The 20,642-nt window shown below is 37.3% G+C and overlaps 1 protein-coding gene across 1 annotated transcript; it reads left to right on the top strand.

Moving 5' to 3' along the window:
• Positions 1-1,674: 1,674 nt before the first annotated feature.
• Positions 1,675-18,612, top strand: LOC103712001 (plant intracellular Ras-group-related LRR protein 3-like). Its single transcript, XM_008798365.4, has 3 exons — positions 1,675-2,582; positions 17,245-17,411; positions 17,497-18,612. The coding sequence occupies exons 1-3, from the start codon at positions 1,830-1,832 to the stop codon at positions 18,137-18,139; spliced, it is 1,563 nt and encodes a 520-aa protein (XP_008796587.1). The 5' UTR covers positions 1,675-1,829; the 3' UTR covers positions 18,140-18,612.
• The last annotated feature ends 2,030 nt before the right edge of the window (positions 18,613-20,642 follow it).

Here is a 20,642-nt window from a genome sequence, read left to right as displayed (position 1 = left end):
CAATTCAATGAATTAATTATTATGTATTAACCAATTTTTGAATTTTCTGTTTGAATGGGATCTGAAAATTACTCCTTGAAGAGTCCAAATGGAGGTATGATAAACCTCTTGGAGGTTAAACAAATTATTACTATTTTAGAATGATTTATTGAATTATATATTACTAACAAAAGAAATAAACAAACACTTCTTTGGATTGTTAGCAATATATTATATAAATAAATAAATAAATTTAAAAATTACAATTAATGAAAAATCTTAAAGGGAATAATATATAAATATAATATTCGACATCGAAATAATTCTATTTTAACACAAAAGAAATTTATTCCAACACAAAATAAACTTGTTTATTTAATATATTTAAATCATAAAATTGCAAATACTACAGATTTACTAATATTAAATTTAAAATAAAAGTTAAAGGAAATAGCCTGATTGAAAGCAGGTTGAAGTGCGTAGACGCTATCCCAAAGAAGTGTTTGCCCCATGTACGGATTTCCCAACAATCATTCTCAAAGATACGACGATCCTAAACTTTTTCTTCGGTACGTCTCGGAAGAAGCCAAATCGAACTCGATTGGACTTGCAGATCTAGCGAAGAACAAAATAAAAAAAAATAAAATAAAATATAAAAGAGCAAAAATAAAAATCAGAAGTGGCTAAAAAGAGAAAGAACTTTTCTTCAGAATTTTTCTAATATTTTTCTCTATTTTTTTCGTGTCCCGAAAGGATGAAAAATGAGGTATTTATAGGGGTTTTAGTGCAGGGGTATATAGGTAATTTTGACGGTCTCTTCATGTAGATACTGGCAGCCTTGGCGTCCGCTGGCGCGCGCCCATTTATTCCCAAAGTGAACGTCCCAGTGGACGTTTCGCGATTGGCCCACGTCATTCCCAGCAAAATGCCCAACGGGCGTTTCTAATTTCAAACACGCAAGCGGCCAAGTCTCAGGCCACGTGTGCAATTCCAAAGATTTTCTTATTTTGTATGAAATTAGTTGAATTCTAAACTTTTATGCACGTGAGGGTCCATACGGGTGTATGTTTAGTCTCATATCAATTATTTATTGGGTAGATTTTAGGTACTCATGCGGGATCAAGAAACTAAATAATACCTTCTAGGTAGTTTTTTGGGTGAAGTCTTGGGTTGTGATAAATAGTATCAGAGTGGATCCAACCCAAATTTATGTAGAGTAGGAGACACTGCAGCACAGATTCATTGAAACTGATCATGGGCCGATCATGGTGTTTGTGATTAAATTTGAATTCTTAGTCTGACAAGGACGTAAGGACTTAAACGAAAGAGTATGTGAGGATCCGTGCAGATATGTGTTTAGTTCCAAATCAGTTATTCGCTGGATAGATTTTAGATTCTTATACCAAATCAAGAAACCTAAATAATATTTTTTTTTTTTTTTTTTTTTGAGATGGGGTGGTATGATAATGTATCTACACAAATCTTGAAGTATTTATTACACGATCCAATAGCAGTGGATACGTACCATGTGATGGTAGGAGATTGGTGCGGAACATATGATTAGATTTTTTGGTAAAGAGAACACAGGGTTATAAAATTGTTAAATCAGTAGCCACGAGGCTGATGAAATTTTCGTATGCACGTTATTCGGACACTCATGGGTATTTCCGCTGCTCGTTTTTGAGATCGCCCCCTCTCTCTCTTTTTAGCCGCGCCACAAGGCCCACAACCAAACCGGCCCTCCAGTTCCCATATTTCTTCGTGCACGTACGTATCCATCTACCCTTCTCGCTTTTTGGCCGATTCCGTCACCTGCGTCTTCTTCGTCTCCGTCCGCGTCTCCTCCCGAGATGGATCCAAGCCCTAAATCCTTTCCCATCCTCTCCTACGTCATGTCCCGCCTCCCCTCCATCGTCGGCCGGCGCTCCGAAACACCCGTCGAGCGCGACATCGAGCAGCCCCCCGTCGACGACTCCCACCGCCGCCCTCTTGAGGCGGTGGAGCTGGTGGAGCGGATGCCCCGCCTTAACAACCCCGAGCTCCTCGCCGCCATGGTCGCCTCCGTCTCCGACGTCGCCCAGACACGCTCCGTCCTCCAGACCCTCGGCGAGCGCCCCGACCACGAGGCCGTCGACGACGCACGCGCCCGGATCGCCGAGATCGATGCCGCCCTCGCGCGGGACCTCGAGGAGATCGTCCGCGCACCGCGCCCCGAGGAGGCGGACCGGCTCCAGTGGCGGGCGGAGCGGGAGAAGGAGTGCCGGGCCCGGGCGGAAAGGGAGCGGCGTGCGTACAAGGCCGTGATCCAGCTCGACGAGATGCACGAGGCCTACGATAATTTGCTTAAGGATGCCGAGGAGCGGCTGGTCAAGATTTACCGATCGGCCGAGGCCGCCGGTGGTGGTGCCGATGGCAGCAGGGCTCCCGCCGCCCGGGGGGAAGACGAGCCGGTGAACGAGGAGGTGATCAGGATCTTGCAAGAAGCGTCGGGAAAGTGCCCGGAGAGGGTGGACCTGTCGGACCGCCGGATGAGGTACCTTCCAGAGGACTTCGGGAAGCTCCATGGAATGGTCTCTCTTAACCTCTCCAACAACCAGTTAGAGGTCTGTAGTGATCTTCCCACTATCTGGTATCTTAATTTCTGGAGGATTCTTGATCCATGGTTTATTTTAGTGCTGCATTTATTGAATCATTAATTTCTTTCTATGAAAGATTATTTTCAAAAATTCGAATTGGGTAGAGTAGCATTTTAATGGGGGGTAAAAGATTGGTATGTCCCGGTTATGATCCTTTTGTTTCAAGTGTTCATGATTTTTAACTATTATTTCTAGCTGCAAGCTCTTAGCAGCACGTGTTTGTTATTCAACAACTAAAATTCCATACTTGATATCAGATATTCTTTTACTCAACAGTTCGTGATCGATATAATGTTATATTGAGCCTCTGTTTGGTATCCACAAGAGGGATGTCTTTGGAAAGTTTGCATTTGCTGTCATAGCACCTCGCAAGCATAAAAGTGTTGGTGTCCTTTGGTTACGATCCCTCTTGGTTTCGTGAATTGATGATTGTATCATTTTGTTGTGTGAACTCTCATTTGTCAAGAACAATAAACCCGCTTGCTCAAAGTAAATTACAAATTCTTCAATGTTCAGATTGATGCTGTATTATCTCGCCCCTTGTTGTGTCTCCTCGTCTTTGCGTGCTTTATTCATATTGACCATGCATTTTTGTGTTTAATTTTATAATCTCTACATAGCGTTTAACTGTTTTTTCTATATGTGGGAAATGTGATACAAGAGTAATGTTATGCGGTCTTGGTGTTTAATCATTTTGGAATTGGATGTTGCCAGTTATAGAGACTGTGAAGGTGAAAAACAAAAACTTTACCGGGTCACTTAGAGTCAGATTTAATTCTTTTCCCTCATAGTCTGATGGTATTTCTTCACTACTGTCATGCTTTTATATTTGCTTGGTTTTCTAAAAGATGGAGGAAATGGTTGATACTTTATAGAATATAGGGATCTATACAACCTCACATTGATGAAACCTGTGCCTTTTCTCTTTGCACTGAAAATTGTGTGCATATTTCATCTAAGATTGATCACATATGTGTTGAATCTATGAATCCATTTCTTTTACTTAATGATTTAAAATATATTTACTAGGCAACTTAGGCTTCTGCTTACAATTTAAACACACGCCAGTCCTCTTTTCTTCTATATCTTTGAGGAGCACAACTTTGCTAGCACTTCTCTTGATTCTTGTGTACACTCGTGTTGTCGGCTAGTGCCGTTCAAATTAACACCTAGACATATATAATCCAACTCTTAGTAATTATATCTTGGGAACTGTTGAGCCTGAACAATGTTTAGAATCTGAAGTTTCACTAAGTGTTCTTTTTCTTTTCTTTTTTTTTGTGGCCACTGATTTGTTCTTAACAGAAGCCTTATTGACCTATTATTCCCTAATAATAATATGGGGGTTATAATGGACGCATTCATTATGTTGAGTTTAATTCTATTTACATGGCATTATTTCGAAAGGAACACTAAATTAGTTAAGAGAAAATAATGGGTAAGTATTGAAAAATTAATAGAATTAGGAGTTCAATGTACAAATAACTTTTAACATTAACATGTTTGGTAATGGAATCTGTTAGGTACTTGAATTTGTTGTCTGTTATTATTTGACAAGGCGATCAATTGGCTATATACTATTCATGCTATGGTTACTATATGGATTTAAAATAGAAATGAGAATATGAGTTGTACATGATATTTCCTATAATATGGGTGCCTAAGGAACCAAAAATTAAATTTTCATTTAATAAAAATGAAGCCAACGGTCCAAAAGTGGAACCATATTTATCTGTAATTGAATGTATCCAATATGATATGGGCAGCCAAGGGACCTAAAAATATGTTTTTCATATAAAAAAAAATGCGGTCCATGTTCACAAACTAGATCACCATTGACCTTGTAAATGCCTCAAAAATGGGGATCTTTCTTCCTTTCTTTTTTCTTAATTAGCAGTTCTAGGATCTTTTTTTATCAGCATTTAGAATAATGTTCTCTAAAAATTAAGATTCTTCTTTAACAAATCAACATTTTTTATCAAAGCCAATCATTATATGAATATGTAAGAGGCATTTACACTAGAAGTGCATCTCTATGCTGCAAAATTAGAAAGGTGGCCACATAACAAGCATATGCACACATTTGTCCTTAAAATGCTTTTCACCTTCTCTCTCTTCATCAGTATTTTTCAATTTCTTTAGTCATCTTACTTGACATGTTCCTTTTTCCCATGTAACTCTACTTTGTTTCCTTTTGTTATTTTAGGTCTCGTATGGTTCGTGGGAAGAGAAGGGGGAAAAGTATGGTCAATGAAAAAAATGAAAAAATGCCTCATATTTAGTTGGAGTTTTTAAAGAAGAGATATGAAAAAGTAGCTTTCCCATTGAAATTAGTTTTTCACAATTCGTTGGAAAGAAAAACTCATATAGGACATGAGAAAGTTATTTTCCCACAGGCTAAGAATTGTCATAATTTTTTTTACCACAAATGCCCTTAAACCATTACGATTTTCTTAATAGCTATTTTTAATAGTTAATCTTAAACTGCTAAAAATGTACTATTAAAAATTACCATAATATAAAGAAGTTGTGATAATTTTAATGTAAAAATACATTAATAACTATTAAAAATTACCATAATATAAAAAAATTGTCTAACTATTCAAAATTGTTAGAACTCTAAAAACTCAACCCAATAAATATTTTTAATACCTATTTTTAGATATTTAAAATTATTTTTAAATATTTTTAGATTTAAAAATATTGAAAAATAGCTATTAAAAATTATGCATGTGATTTTGCACAACTTTATTAAGGGCATAACAAATATTCTATCCAACTTTTTTAAAAAAGTAGATTCTCAACCAAACATAAGCATTCTGAAAAATATGTTTTTTATGTCACTTTTCCATGGTCAACTAACATGCAAAAACTAATTTTTCAGGTTCATATACCTAAGCATCAGCTTTTCAGAAAAAACGTTCCAGTGAGGTAAAATTCTTCTCGTGAGCCAAACGAGTCCTCAATGCATTTTCTGGACTTATTCATGAGAATTTTTTTCCCTCACCGATGCATTACATGCTGTGCATAAAGCTATAAATTGGGGAGTCTCTCTCTCTCTCTCTTTGTTGCTTTTAATAATTAATAAAAACCATGCTTAACTATCTGTCTCAGTTTAAAGTTCCTAACACAGACAGTATGTATTTTGTATTTCTTGTCAATGGCACCTCATTTTCAAATTATTCTTATTTAATCTACATTACAATTCTCAAGAAATACAGAGACATTATATTAACCTTGAAGATCTTTAAATTGCAAACTGTGATCAAAGTAAATCATGGTTAGGAATGTCATTACTCTTCCTTTTGGAAATAAACAGATTTTTTTGGTTCTTCTTAAATTTTCTTCACTATCTCCGCTTCTACTATAGTCATAACTATGTCTTAGAAGCTAGAATCTTCCACTTACGGTGGCGTATCCGCATTGGAATCTCCTTGGAAAATCGTTGCTGCACCTACTTTCTAAGCATTTCTTATGAATCTATACTGGCCTTTAAACCATTGTTACCATGCTCACCAACTTAAATTGCTATTGGACCTTTATCATCTCCCATGTTGTAGTCCTTCATCCATCTTCTATTGCCTCCTTTGTGCACTTATGAGCCTAAGAAATCACCACCTAGTCTCTAATTTCATTTGCTTTGCTCATCGTCACTACCAGCTCGTGTGCCACCATCCTTCATTAAGACCTCGTTGAACCTTTTGCCACTACTTGTACACTCCATTACCACTTTGTTCACTCTTATCTGCTTCTACACAACCATCTAGCCTTTTCCCAACTATTTTGGTTCAGCTTAACTGTTTACATTAATATTGCAAGAAACGACAATATGCTTGTTAATTGAAACAAAAATCATCATGTTTTCCTTTTTCCTAAAAGATGTTCTATGTCCTAGGGTGCACATTCTAAATATTACACAAATTGCATGTGCTAAATATTAATTTAAATAATAATAATAATATAATATTACGAGATACCTTGCATTCACATTGCTAGATATTTGTCTGGTGTAACCATGGGATTCTGGTAGAGTTGGTCAAAATCATAACAAGATCCATGAAAAAGGTCTATCATACTAACCGTGCAACCAACCGATACAGTTCAAAAAAAAAAGAATTTTGTTTAGAATCATAATCTATGGGTGTATCACAGACTTCCCAGCCACCTTGCATTTATTATTATTATTATTTTGATAATGGGGAGGCAGACCTTAGTATACTAATTTCAAATAAAAGAACAATCAAAGCTATTAATATTTACAAGTGAGAAAATGAGAAAGGTAGCTGGTTTTAAGGTAGCTTATTGGAACTAGCAACTCCCTGTCCAACTAGCCAATATATAGGTTGATTCCCCTCTCTAAAAATTGTATAAACCAATCCATAGGTTGATTTCCCTCTCTAAATATGTGTATAGCTTGAAATTACAAGAGGGCATCCCTAATTTTTCAAACATCATGAAGTAAAGGAGATGCCTCATCAGTAGTGAAAGGGGAATCTATAGCCCATATGATGACTTTAGTGAAGCTTTCTTCAAGAATAATATTTATGAGATGCAAAAGTCGCATTTCAGTGGTTAGTTCCTTTCCATTTAGGAGTTGAATCGGTCCCTACTAATCTGAACAGATCAAAACCACCCTATACCGCACGAAACTGGGATGTGTATCGTACTGACCAATATCAAAGGAATTAGCTGGCCATTTAAAGCCAGTGGATTCTATGCCTTGTACAGCTTTGACAGCTATCTTCTATGTTTGTAAATTTTTTGTTCTTTTTTAATTAGGATATACTAGCTGTAGGCTATCTTTAGACAGATCTGTATACCGTAGTTTAGCTGTTTTAAGGGCTGAAGATCAGCTTGCATTCTTTCCATATCAACTTGTATTCTTTCTATATAATGAAAATTCTCCACCGAGGGAAAAGATACTTTTGCTCAAAACTCTCTAAGCTTATCATGGTATCAGAGCCACAATTCTGAATTCTCATGTGCCCTTTGTCCTCTTGTCCAACTCAGCCCTAGTTGTCTCTGTTCTTCTCACGTGTCTCTTGTTCTCAAGTCCAACTCAGCCCTAGTTCAATCTCTTGTTCTCAGTTATTCTTGATCAAGTTCTATCGGCCTTATGTCTTCAGACAAGTCTGATGCCTTCTTGATTCATTTCAATGGAAAAAACTACTCAGCCTAGGCGTTCCACTTCAAGAGTTTTGTTAAAGGCAAGGATCTATGGGGTCATGTTGATGGCAGCAACCCTACTCCTGACAAAAACAAAGATAAGGATCGGCACGCCAAGTGGGAGGTCAAGGATGCTCAAGTCATGGCATGGATTCTAGGATCTGTCGAATCCAACATCATCTTGAACCTTCGACCCTTCAAGACTGCAGCTGAGATGTGGACTTACCTGAAGAAGCTCTACAGTCAGCACAACACTGCTCGTCGGTTCCAGCTTGAACATGAATTGGCCACTCTCCAACAGGACAGTCTCTCTATCTTTGATTTGTTACTCTAGCTTCATGAATCTTTGGGCTGAATATACGACATAGTCTATGCTATCTTACCTCTCGAAGGTCTTAGTTCTGTTCAATCTGTCCATGAAACTACTAATAGGGATTAATTTTTTATGAAACTAAGATCTGAATTTGAAGGCACTCGATCCAATCTTATGAACCGAGAACCTGTCCCCTCCTTGGATGCATGCCTCAATGATCTGTTTCGTGAGGAGCAGCGCCTTCTCACTTAATCCACCATGGAACAACGTAGATTCACCTCTTTTCCCATGGCTTATGCAGCACAAGGCAAGCCAAGAGGCAGGGACATGAAGATTGTTCAGTATTTTTGTTGCAAAGGATTTGGCCATTATGCTTCAAACTGTCCCAAAAAATTATGCAAGTACTGCAAAAAGGATGGCCATATCATCAAGGAATGTCCTACTCGACCCCCTAAGAGATCTGAAACAGCATATACTGCCTCAATTGGCTCTTCTAGTACTGGTAGTTCTGTGGATACAGCACCTCTGACACAAAGTGCTCCTGCTCATGTTCAACTTGTGACCCCTGAAATGATTCAACAAATGATCATTTCTGCATTCTCCGCTTTAGGACTCTCAGGTAAACCTTTCTCTACATCACCTCCTTGATACTTTGATTCTGGGGCTTCCCATTCATTTGACAAACAATGCTAATTCCCTTACCAATATAAACAAATATTCTGGAAATCTCAACATTTATACTGCTGATGGAAACCATTTACCTATCACGGCCACTGGTGATGTTTCTCCTTCTCTAACCGATGTCTTTGTCTCTCCTGGCCTTACCACTAATCTTGCTTCTGTCAGTCAGTTAATTGACAATGATTGTAAAGTGGAATTCTCTAAATCTGGTTGTATTGTGCAGGATCAACAATCAGGAAAGATGATCGCGAGGAGGCCTAAAGTAGGACGTCTTTTCCCTCTCCAATTTTCCTTGTCTCCATGTTTCTCTTTACCCTTTGTCACTTGTAATTCTGCTCATGTTGATTATCGAGCATGGCATAAACGTCTTGGACATCCAAAATCTAATGTACTTCATGACTTGCTGAATTCTGGTTTACTTGGGAATAAAGAATCACCATCTCTCAGTGTTGTTCAATTTGATTGCAATTCTTGTAGGTTTGGCAAAAGTAAATTTCTGCCATTTCCTACTCACACACCACATGTAGTCCAGCCTTTTGATATGATACATAGTGATGTGTAGGGTATGGCACCGGTTACTTCTCATGCTAATTACAAGTACTTCGACACTTTTATAGACGACTATCGTCGTTTCACGTGGATTTATTTTCTGCATTCAAAAGACGAAGTATTTTCTGTTTTTTAATTTTTTCATGCACATATTCAGACCCAATTTTCTGCCAATATCAAAATCCTTCGCTCTAACAATGGGGGTGAGTACATGTCTCATTTGTTTCAGAAATTTCTGCAAACTAATGGCATAATCTCTCAAAGGTCTTGTCCTTCAACCCCTCAACAAAATGGGGTGGCTGAAAGAAAGAACCGTCACCTTCTCGATGTTGTCTGCACCCTCTTGTTAGAGTCATCTGTGCCCTCTTGGTTCTGGTGTGAAGCTCTCTCCACTGCTGTCCACCTCATCAACAGATTGACTTCTCCCTCATTGAACCACGTCTCTTCTTTCACTCGGTTATTTGGTCACACTCCAAATTATTCTATCCTTCGTACCTTTGGTTGTGTGTGCTATGTTCATCTTCCTGCACACGAACGCACAAAACTCACGGCTTAGTCAATCCAATGTGCTTTTTTAGGATATTCTGTACACCAGAAAAGTTTTCTTTGCTATGATCCAAATCTGCATCGTATTTGGATTTCTAGAAATGTGATCTTTCTAGAAAATCAGTATTTTTTTCCACTCACCACGATCCCATTTCTCCTTCATTTTCTTTTCTGCCTATGTTGACTAACTCTTCTGCAGCTTCCGTCCCTTCTAAGCCTCTCCTTGTGTATCAGAGACACTTCACCGCCACATCAAATCAGACTTCAGCACCTCCCGAGCCCCCTCAAGCTTATTCTCTGACTGCTGATCCTGTTCTAGCAACTGCACCTGCTTCTCTCAGACACAATACTCGGGTTAGTAGACTCCCAGATAGGTTTGGTTTCACCCCTCTTTTATCCTTGACAACCACCTTGTCTTCTATTCCTATTTCGTTGTCTTATAAACAGGCAAGGGAGCATGAGTGTTGGCGGAAAGCTATTGAAACAGAACTTCTCACACTTGAAGAAAACCAGACCTGGGATGTTGTTCCATGTCCTCCATCCATGAAACCCCTTGGCAGTAAGTTGGTGTTAGCAAGAGTATGACCTAGACTACGATGAGACCTTCGCACCGGTAGCCAAGATGACCACCGTGCGAACCATGCTCGCCCTTGCTGCATCTCAATCATGGCCTTTACATCAAATGGATGTAAAGAACGCATTCTTACACAGTGATCTCAAGGAGGAAGTTTACATAAAACTTTTCTATGGTATGCCTACTTCCTCACCTAATGATGTTTGCAAACTAAAACGCTCTTTGTATGGTTTGAAGCAGGCACCGAGAGTATGGTTTGAAAAGTTTCGATCCACTCTCCTTAGCTTTTCTTTTACTCAGAGTCAGTATGACTCCTCCCTTTTTCTACAGAGGACATCCAAGGGCATAGTTGTCCTCCTTGTTTATGTGGACGACATCGTTGTCACTGGTTCTGATATGGAGGCCATCTCCGAGATTCAGAAATTGTTGCATTCTACTTTCCATATGAAAGACCTTGGCCAGCTCACCTACTTCTTGGGGTTAGAGGTGCATCATTGGCCTCAAGGTATCTTCTTGAATCAGCACAAGTATATTCAAGATTTGGTTCAGTTAGCTGGACTCACAGACACTACTTCCGTTGACACCCCCATGGAAATTAATGTGAAATATCGACATGACGAAGGGGAGCTTCTTGGGGATCCTACTTTCTATCGGAAGCTGGTTGGTAGTCTTATCTATCTAACCATTACCCGATCGAACATCTCTTATGTTGTCCACACCGTCAGCAAGTTCATGCAAGCCCCTCAGCATCTCCACCTATACGCAGTCCGACGCCTCATTCGATACATCCTTGGCACACCTAGTCGTGGCTTATTCTTCCTTCTTGGTTCTTCACTCCAGCTACAAGCCTACCGTGATGCTGATTGGGCCGGCTACCTGGACACCAGGAAATCTACTACCGGATGGTGTATATTTCTTGGTGATGCTCATATCTCTTGAAAATGTAAGAAGCAGGACCATGTCTCCAAGTCATCCACTGAGGCAGAGTACCGCGCCATATCTGCTGCATGCTCCGAGATCATTTGGCTGCGTGGTCTCCTCACAGAGCTTGGTTTCTCCCAAGTTCAACCTACTCCACTACATGCTGACAACACTAGTGCAATCCAAATTGCTGCCAACCCTGTCTACCACAAACGCATGAAGCACATAGAGGTTGACTGCCACTCCATCCAAGAGGCCTATGACCACCAGGTTATCACCCTCCCACATATCTCCACTACTCTATAGATCGCAGATATCTTCACTAAATCCATGACACATCAGCGCCATAATTTTGTTGTTAGCAAATTGATGCTTGTAAATTTACCAACATCAATTTGAAGGGGGATGTCAAAGGAATTAGCTGGCCATTTAAAGCCAGCAGAATTTATGCCTTGTATAGCTTTGACAGCTATCTTCTATGTTTGTAAATCTTTTATTCTTTCCTCAGTTAGGATATACTAGCTGTAGACTATCTTTAGACAGATCTATATATGGTAGTTTAGCTGTTTTAAGGGCTGAAGATCAGCTTGTATTCTTTCCATATCAGGTTGTATTCTTTCTATATAATGGAAATTCTCCACCAAGGGAAAAGCTACTTTTGCTCAAAGCTCTCTAAGTTTATCAACCAACCAGTACCATCCGATTTCAGTCGGCATCGTGATAAAAAATTAGGAAAAAAGGGATCGGAAGCTTGATATAGAGAGCGTATTGTACCGAATTATAACCTATCGATACTTGGTACTGAGATTGCGACCTTGCTACCTATTGCTGCCAAAGCTCATTATGTAGCTTAAATTATATTTTCTTCATTTGTATAACATTGTCAACCAATGACGATTTCTAATCAACAATAGTAATCATTAAGGTTGATAAAAGATAGAAAAGTTAGAGTTTGTGAGAAATTTGCTTAGCCCTCTAAACCAAGATTATAAAATCGATTTTGGTGTTTCCTAGACCATATGAGTTCCATTTTTAGCAATTTTGATGGTTTTGCTTTAGTATTGATAGTTTTGAGCGAAAATCATAAAATTTCCACTAACTATTGACTAAAATTAGTAAAAATGTCAAAAACAAAGATAAAAATAAGTCAAAATAAAATGAAAATAATTTTTAACATGCTATTTTTTGGAACTTCATGATGTATCATTTTGGTGAGTTCTTGCTGAAATGGTCAAAATTTCTGTCTTAAAATTAAATATTTAAACAATCATGCTTAGAAGATAGCTGATCATATTACTGTTTGATGGCAATTAATCTTACAGCAACCCTAAATGCTTATGACATGAGTTATAGCATAGCCATAAAAAACTTAAAAACCAAAAGGTTACTTTTCTTGATCTTCCTGAAACCAAACTTTGCAATGATTCCGAATTTTCTTAAAGCTTGTAAAATTTGCATTTAGCTTTTTAGAATTTCAAGGAATAAATATACAAAACTAACATATATAACTAAATGAACACTTCAAAGTTCAAACCCTGATCCTAGTGTTGGGACCAAATTGCGAAAAACATTGGTCAATATGGAAGGTAGGGATCACCTTCGACATTGTTGATTATAACAATTTTCAAGATTCTTCATCAGTAATATGCATTATGGCAATATTCATTGATATTCTTTTCTTACTATTATGGGGGAGATGTGTTTTTACATAGTTGTTTTTTAAAAAAAATTGTAGTATTTCATGTCACTTATCTTATCGACTTTTCAATGTAGTACCTTCTTAATACTTTGCTTCTAGTAGTGGCTTGGAGAAATAGGTTGAATGTAAAAGGGGAGCAAGCTAAAAGCTAAGATCAAGAAATGCAATGCAAGATGTTTGATGTGATTGAGGGGACTTACAAATGCAATTAACAAGACCAAAAGTAGTTATGAAATAAAGGAGATGATAACATTAATAGTTATAGAGAATAAAAGTAAATTAGGATTAAATCTGGTGATGAAAATTTTGATCGGAGTTGAGGTGGCCCGATCTTGCAGCCCTAGAGGCAAGGCAGTGATGGGGAGAGTAATTGAGAGAGAGAAAGGGAAAGGACCAAACTTAGCAACAATGAACTCGAGGATGACAACAAAGTGGACCGGGGCATCGGCATTGATGAGCTTTGTGCACTTGCCGCCTTGTGGAGATGGGCAATCTTGTTGACAGGAATTGAAGCCTTGCCTTGCTGCTCCTAGATGTTTTCTTTGACCTCCAACAAGAATGTCTTCTTTATGCTTGCTATTACTCAAACATGGAAGCCAAAACTCCAAGAGAGAGAGAGAGAGAGGGAGAGAGAGAAGGGAATAGTGGAGGATTTGTGATGTTTGGACTCCGTCTTTATTAAGTATACTGCATTAGTTAAGCACAGAGACCAATCTCACATGAGTATGCGGATCACAACATGGATGCTGGATCTGCATGTAAGTGGAGGATTGGATCATGATTTGGGAGGGGATTATAGTTTTTAGTTTTTATAATAGGTATTCATTTTTATAATTTAATTATTTATTTTACTTAACCAAACTTGTTAGTTTGTTTGGGTGGTTAAGTGGGAACACTTAAAATCCATGTTCATGGGTTTGAATCTTGTATCCAGCATAAAACGTTTTGCTCAAAAATATATTTTATACATTCTAAAAATATATTATATATTTATTTTATATTTTTGTGCAAAAAATAACATATGTTCTGTAAATCCTAAAAAATATTATATATATATATATATATTATATATATAATGATTGCTCCCTAGGCACTTCCATCTTCTAACTTGTTTAACGTTGGCACTTCCACGTACCTGCACCCGTAACCACACTCACTTCAGGTTGCTAAGCAACAGCCATTCGCTCACATGACTTTTGTAGTGGCAAGATCCTATGAAGAGATTGGATTGCACTTCCCAGATTAGACCTTGAACTGGAGAGGATCTATTCCCTTTTAAATGTGCATTTTCTCATCCAAACTTCCTAATTAGCTTAAGGATTTTAAAAGAATGACATTTTGTAGAGTTATTTTTAATATCTAGATTCTTGACTATTCTCTAGAAAGAATAAAAACTCAGTTTTAACATTATACTGAGTTGAATCTGTTGTTGAAATAGTCCAACTCTCCAATTTTTAATAACTTCAACTAAAAAAATTGTGTCAAAGTGTTTGATGCGTAATTGATTCGGAAACATATCTGATGTAGATTATAGGAGCTGGACACGAGTTTGCATGTAACATAGGATAAGGCTTTTTTCATCTTCATAATTATGTTTACTTAAAAGCTGTGATTTCTTTATGACTGTCATTGCTGCAGTGCACTAGTTATTAGTTTGAAATTCACTTTGACTTGCTTTTGTTGTAGTAAGTGGCATAAAGATGAATATTATCAACTTCTACTCCAGAAGCTTAAGTTAAGGCCTTCATTTTATATAATTCTTCGAGGATTAGTTCCTTATTATCAGGCTTATCGGAGTTTTTTCATATAGGACCAGCTTGGATGCCCAGAGTTCCTATCTGTGAAATAGGACCTAAAAGGCAGGAGTTTGTATAAAATCTTGTTGGAAGGGTGGAGTTGAGAAAGGGGTCAGGATGGCCTGTTGATATCAAATCCCTAAATCACCTTAAGAATGGAATGTATCATTGCTGAAAAATTGGAATGGACGAGAATAATCCAACTACTTGATTATCTCCAACTTCTTGCCATGGATCTTTGTGTTGGATCTCTTCATTTTGAGCCTTACAACCTGGATAGTAGCTTCGATGGTTTGTGGTTTTGCTAGTATTATGATATTCTTCATTAAATTATAACCAAAATGCTCCATCGGTTTTAGCATTGTATGTTCTTCTTCATCATTCCTACCAAGAGGCTTTCCAAAAGCCATACAATTTTTTTATATGTTACCATTGGTCTTCCCTTACTCCTTTTCCATATTCCTTTCACACAAGCATGAGTAGTATCTCTTTACCAGGACCTCTTGCTTACATTAAATACAACCATCGGTATTATTGTCTCTATGGTACACTATATCGTACCAAACCGGGCGATACAAGGCCTATTGTACAGCACCAGTTCGGTACCGGCACATGGTATGGAAGGCATACCAATACTCGGTACGCCGAACCAACCCCATACTGTCATACCAACACAGTGGTAGTGGCACCGGTATGGTGTCTGGTACCGAGATGGCGTATCTTGATTTCCTCCACTAAATAATGCTCAAGTGGTGCTTCTAAGCTCTCTACTGTTCTTACGGCCCTTTTGTTGTTATTCAGACTTCAACCTTGATATTCTATATGATGCATACCTTAGTGGTGTACACTTTTTAGATTGTCTGGCAATCTAGCCTTGACAACACCAAATTTATTTTCTCTTATAAACTTAGGTGTGAAAGGCAAGTAAGATTACATGATAGCATGACACTCTAGGATGACCTGTTACACATCACTGAACCCACTTTAGGTCCACTAGTCTTTCCTCATCTTCTCTGTTCATATCTATAAAGGATCCAAGACCATGAAAGTGATAATGTTGTAGTACTTCTTAGTCATAACCATCATTTCTAATCTTATTGAAACTGCAGTTTTTGCTCTCTGGCATATTTCTTACATTTGAACTCTGAACCTTCACAGCTTCAAATTTCCAATTTTCTATTAAGTCTCATTATCTTCTCATTAGTAAACTTTGTTAACATATAATATACTTCCTGATTATAAATGTTCGATCTATGTAACAGCTGACCCTTGGTTTAGGACCATCACATTTGGATACTGGTTTTCTCTTAAACCAAGGATTTAAGGGATGCAGCTTGGGGCATGCTGGCCAGCGGCCAGCACATCAGTATGGCAAGTGCTGTGTCATACCTTGCCAAAATAAAAATATCATAAAAGGCTTAAAAACTTTTAAAAATCCTTTTTGTTAAAAGTGAAAAAAAATTATTTAATATGTATCATGCTGACCTAGTGTTGGTGCTAGCATGGCAGGTTACTTTCGGCCAGCACATACTGGCATGTACTGGGACTTGAAACCTTGCTTTTAACAACATTTTATGGTTTTATCTGAGTTTTGTTGGTGAATTGATATAAAGACTTAAGTTGTTCAACTTTTGTGAGAATTGTTTCTGCAATATTGCAAGGCCAGATGCATCAATATACAGTATGTGGGATTTAAATGTTTATTTTCACTAGGATATAATTAAGCCTTGTTATTAATTGAATTTTCCTTTTAATGCATTTTTTTATCCAAGACATATAAACTTATTGCTATATATGATGAATCTCAAAGGTTTTTTTACTGTCACAGTGGCTATTGGAATAGTTATTGAGATTCCATTATCTTTTACTTGTAAGGATTACTATATATACATTATGACCGTAAAAAGAGCTGTCATATCAAGGTCATAGAGGTCATCTTGGAATACAATGCATTTCTGGACTTGCAATATTTTCTTGACTATACCATCATCTTTGTTGCTGTAATAACCAATTTTAAGTGTCAAATACTTTTCAGTATAATATTATTACCATAAGGATTTATATATGCTTCTAATGCAGCAGTTCAACTGGTAAAATTTAACTCAAAAATTCTTTTAAAATTTAACTGAAAATGACTGTTGTCACCAGTTTGATGGTACATGGAAGTTTCCTGCAGCATGGTTTGCACATAGTGAAGTTACAGAATCCTTTATATGTGATAATGTTTAATTATCGGAACCTCCAATTTTAAACCCATCAGTGGCAAGTCAGAATATACATCGTATGGCAAATTTACTAGGAGCTTAAGAATTGATCTAGGTGGCTTCATCTCCTCGTGTATTTAAAACTACACGCCATGTAAATCTTTTTTGGTTGAACCACAGGTCATTCCAGATGCCATCGCAGGGCTCAAATGTCTGGAGGAATTTCGTCTTTCTTCCAACTTTCTGGTTTCATTGCCTGATTCCATTGGACTGCTGTCTAATCTTAAGATTCTAGATGTATCAGGTAACAAGCTCAAGGCACTTCCAGATAGCATTTCAAAGTGCAGGTACTGCCACCTCTAAACTCTCTTCCAGGTATGCTTTCTGGCAATATTTTTTTGGCAGACATCTGACCTTAAATATATTACCCAGCTCCCTGGTCGAGCTGGACGCAAGCTATAATGAACTCACATATCTGCCAACTAACATTGGTTATGAGCTGGTGAATCTGGAAAAGCTTTGGATCTACCTCAATAAGATTCGCTCTCTTCCTACATCTGTTTGTGAGATGAGATCATTGCGCCTTCTGGATGCTCACTTTAATGAACTTCGGGGACTGCCTTACGCTGTAGGGAAATTGACAAATCTTGAAACTCTAAATCTGGGCAGCAACTTTAGTGATCTGCAAGAGCTTCCTCCGACATTTGGTGATCTGATCAACCTCAGGGAACTTGATCTCAGCAACAATCAGATACATGCCCTGCCTGATACATTTGGTCGCCTAGATAAACTGATTACGCTTAATTTGGACCAGAACCCAATGGTTATTCCTCCGGTGGATATTGTCCACAAAGGGGTGGAAGCAGTCAAGGAATACATGGCGAAAAGATGGATCGACATTTTATTAGAGGAAGAGAGGAAGAGCATGTCTCAAGAAAACACACCTCGAGCTGGTTGGCTAACACACAGCACTTCATGGTTGAATAATATGATTTCTGGAGTTTCTGGAAGCATTTCAGAATATATGGGTACTGGAGCGAAAAACAGAGATCCGCTTCTTGATCAGCAGCTGTGATTTCATCCTCACGCCTTTTGGTATGGTTAGTTTCATCAGCATGTACTGTTTTTCGAGCATTCTAACATACTGGGAATTAGTTGTCCATTATTGTGGCAGCCTGCTTTTAGCTTGAGTGTCTCTATTTGTTCTTTCAAGATAAGTGCACTAAATAAACTGCATGGAATCCATGAACTGCTACCGATTTGTTCCCCATTGGGACAGGATCATTGCTGTTTTTCTTTTTCCTTTGAGCAATCTCCGAAATTCGGATTTCATTAGATATGTTGTGATTAGAGTTGGTTTCTCAAGTCAGCTTTCACCTTGTGTTACCGTAAAGGTTCAATCAACACTCCTTTGAAAGATAAGTGAAGTGAACAAAGGCGGCAAGAATGTGATTGAACCCATCTTATGTAAGGTTGGTTGTAATGAATTAGTTATATAACCAATAAGACCATGTTTGTATACTTGAATCTTTCACAATGTCATTTAAATCAGCACGCAAATTGGGTTCCCACACCAGACTGGTTGGTTTCAGTTGCTGTCAAAACTAAATTCTTCTAGTGTCATCTGGTGCTGTCTACTGTATCAAACATCCACTGAAATTTCAAATGCACTTCAATTAATTGATCCAATTCACGCCCACAACTTGGACAAGCCTTCTTTGTGCGGTCATGAACAAGATTGTAGCACATGGTTCTTCAAGATTTGTGTTCACAATTCTTAATGCATGAGTCATGGGTTCTTAAATTCTGGTGGCATGCCACTGAAGAGCCTGTCCCCCACGCGGCAGTCTGTGGTGGTCCTGCCAATGGATGCCACAAGGCAGGCTTTTTTCTGGAGTGAAGGACTTGCCAGGCCAAACATGACAGAAATTGACACCTAGAAGGTCAGTTGGCTCCTGCAGGCTACATTATTATTCTTAGTCCCCACAAAAACTCTCCCACTCTCTCCTAAATCCTCAAATCCTAATATTTTATGATGCATCATGTGCTTCATCAATGATCCATCCCCAAACATGCAACCAGGTGCTAGGTATTTTAAATTTCAAAATCATGATATAGTTCATTTTCTTGATTTAAAAATTTTTGATCTTAAAGATTGATATGTTTTAATTTCAATTGTTAGGAAGAGCAATTTCAGAAAATAAAAAAAAAATTGATAAATTGATAGAGAAGAAAAGTCATGAATTAAAATTCTATACGAAGTAAAAAAAAAAAATCTAATTCTATTGATAATTTTTAGCTCTTGGCACCTCTAGAAAGATTCAAGAAATTTGCAAAATTATATTGTAAAAGTAAACACCAAGTTATCTGAAATTATGCATTAGAATATGATAAAATAAGAGTTAAATAAAAATGTACATCAAATGTAAAATTACAATCCTAATGTGATTATCAAAAACAAATTCTTTTGCGAGGTTCTCAGGAAAGAGTTCAGAAGTCTAAAGGTAAAAAAAGAGTTCTGAAGTGCCTCGATCGTCGCAATGTAATTGTTGCCTTAATTCACAATCATCATCATGAATTCCTCTCTTTTCCAAAAGCCTGCAGCTTTTTTCAAGAATCAAATAGATGATTGTGATTTAAAGCAGACCAGCATCATGATAGTCAAAATTCCTCCATGGCATCTCTTGGGGAAAATATAAACGACTGGAAAATGTTCAAGAATTTGCACCATTGTAAAATAGAGCTCAAAAATAAAAAAAAAACATCTAGAGAGAGAGAGAGAGAGTTCAAAAAAAATGGATAAATACTATATAACTTAGCTTGCAAGAAGCTTACCCATGGAAGGAGCATCTCATGATTTTCTTATATGCAATTACTTTTTCCTTTTCTCCCAAGAGTTTTCATGTTCGTCACATATGCCAACTATTTGTTTTCTAAAATGGGTCTCTATAGATCCATTTTTCTATTCTGTCGTAGTTGGGGCAATAATTTCAGAGGCCTTATAAGTAATATACGCAATAACAAGCAATAGAACTTATTAAAGTATATTTTTATCATTGTAACTATTTTTTTAAACATAGTTGTTATTAATGTGATCATTCACTTGAATAAGATAATATTTTCGAGCTTTTGAATCCTAGCTAAAAATAACTTTTATAACATGAATAATAGTCAATTTATAAAAAAATTTATTAAATTTACACCAACCATCATGAACAATCACAAAACTTCATAACATCTCATACATTGCCTTTTTGGTGGGGGAGCCTTTTTGCAACTCGTTCAAGATATTAAGCCTAATTCTTCAAGATTGTATACTAAAATTAGTGTTAGTTTAGCACTTCTTTAAGAAAGGGAGTATTTACTCTTTTATGCTTTTGCAACGATGTTGTGATTGGTTTGCACAACAAGATCCATACGCTCATGCCACATTGATATTAAATAATTATCATGCGACCACAAAAAGGATACAAGGAATGGTGTAAAATAAATCATAATTTTTTATCGTCATTCATTGTTATCCAATAAATCATCTAATTACTAGGATGATATTAATTTTGTTCCAGGAGAATATAATA

This window comes from Phoenix dactylifera, chromosome 10, assembly GCF_009389715.1.
Source record: "Phoenix dactylifera cultivar Barhee BC4 chromosome 10, palm_55x_up_171113_PBpolish2nd_filt_p, whole genome shotgun sequence".
Lineage (NCBI taxonomy): Eukaryota > Viridiplantae > Streptophyta > Magnoliopsida > Arecales > Arecaceae > Phoenix > Phoenix dactylifera.
This window is presented reverse-complemented; position numbering and strand designations above follow the sequence as displayed.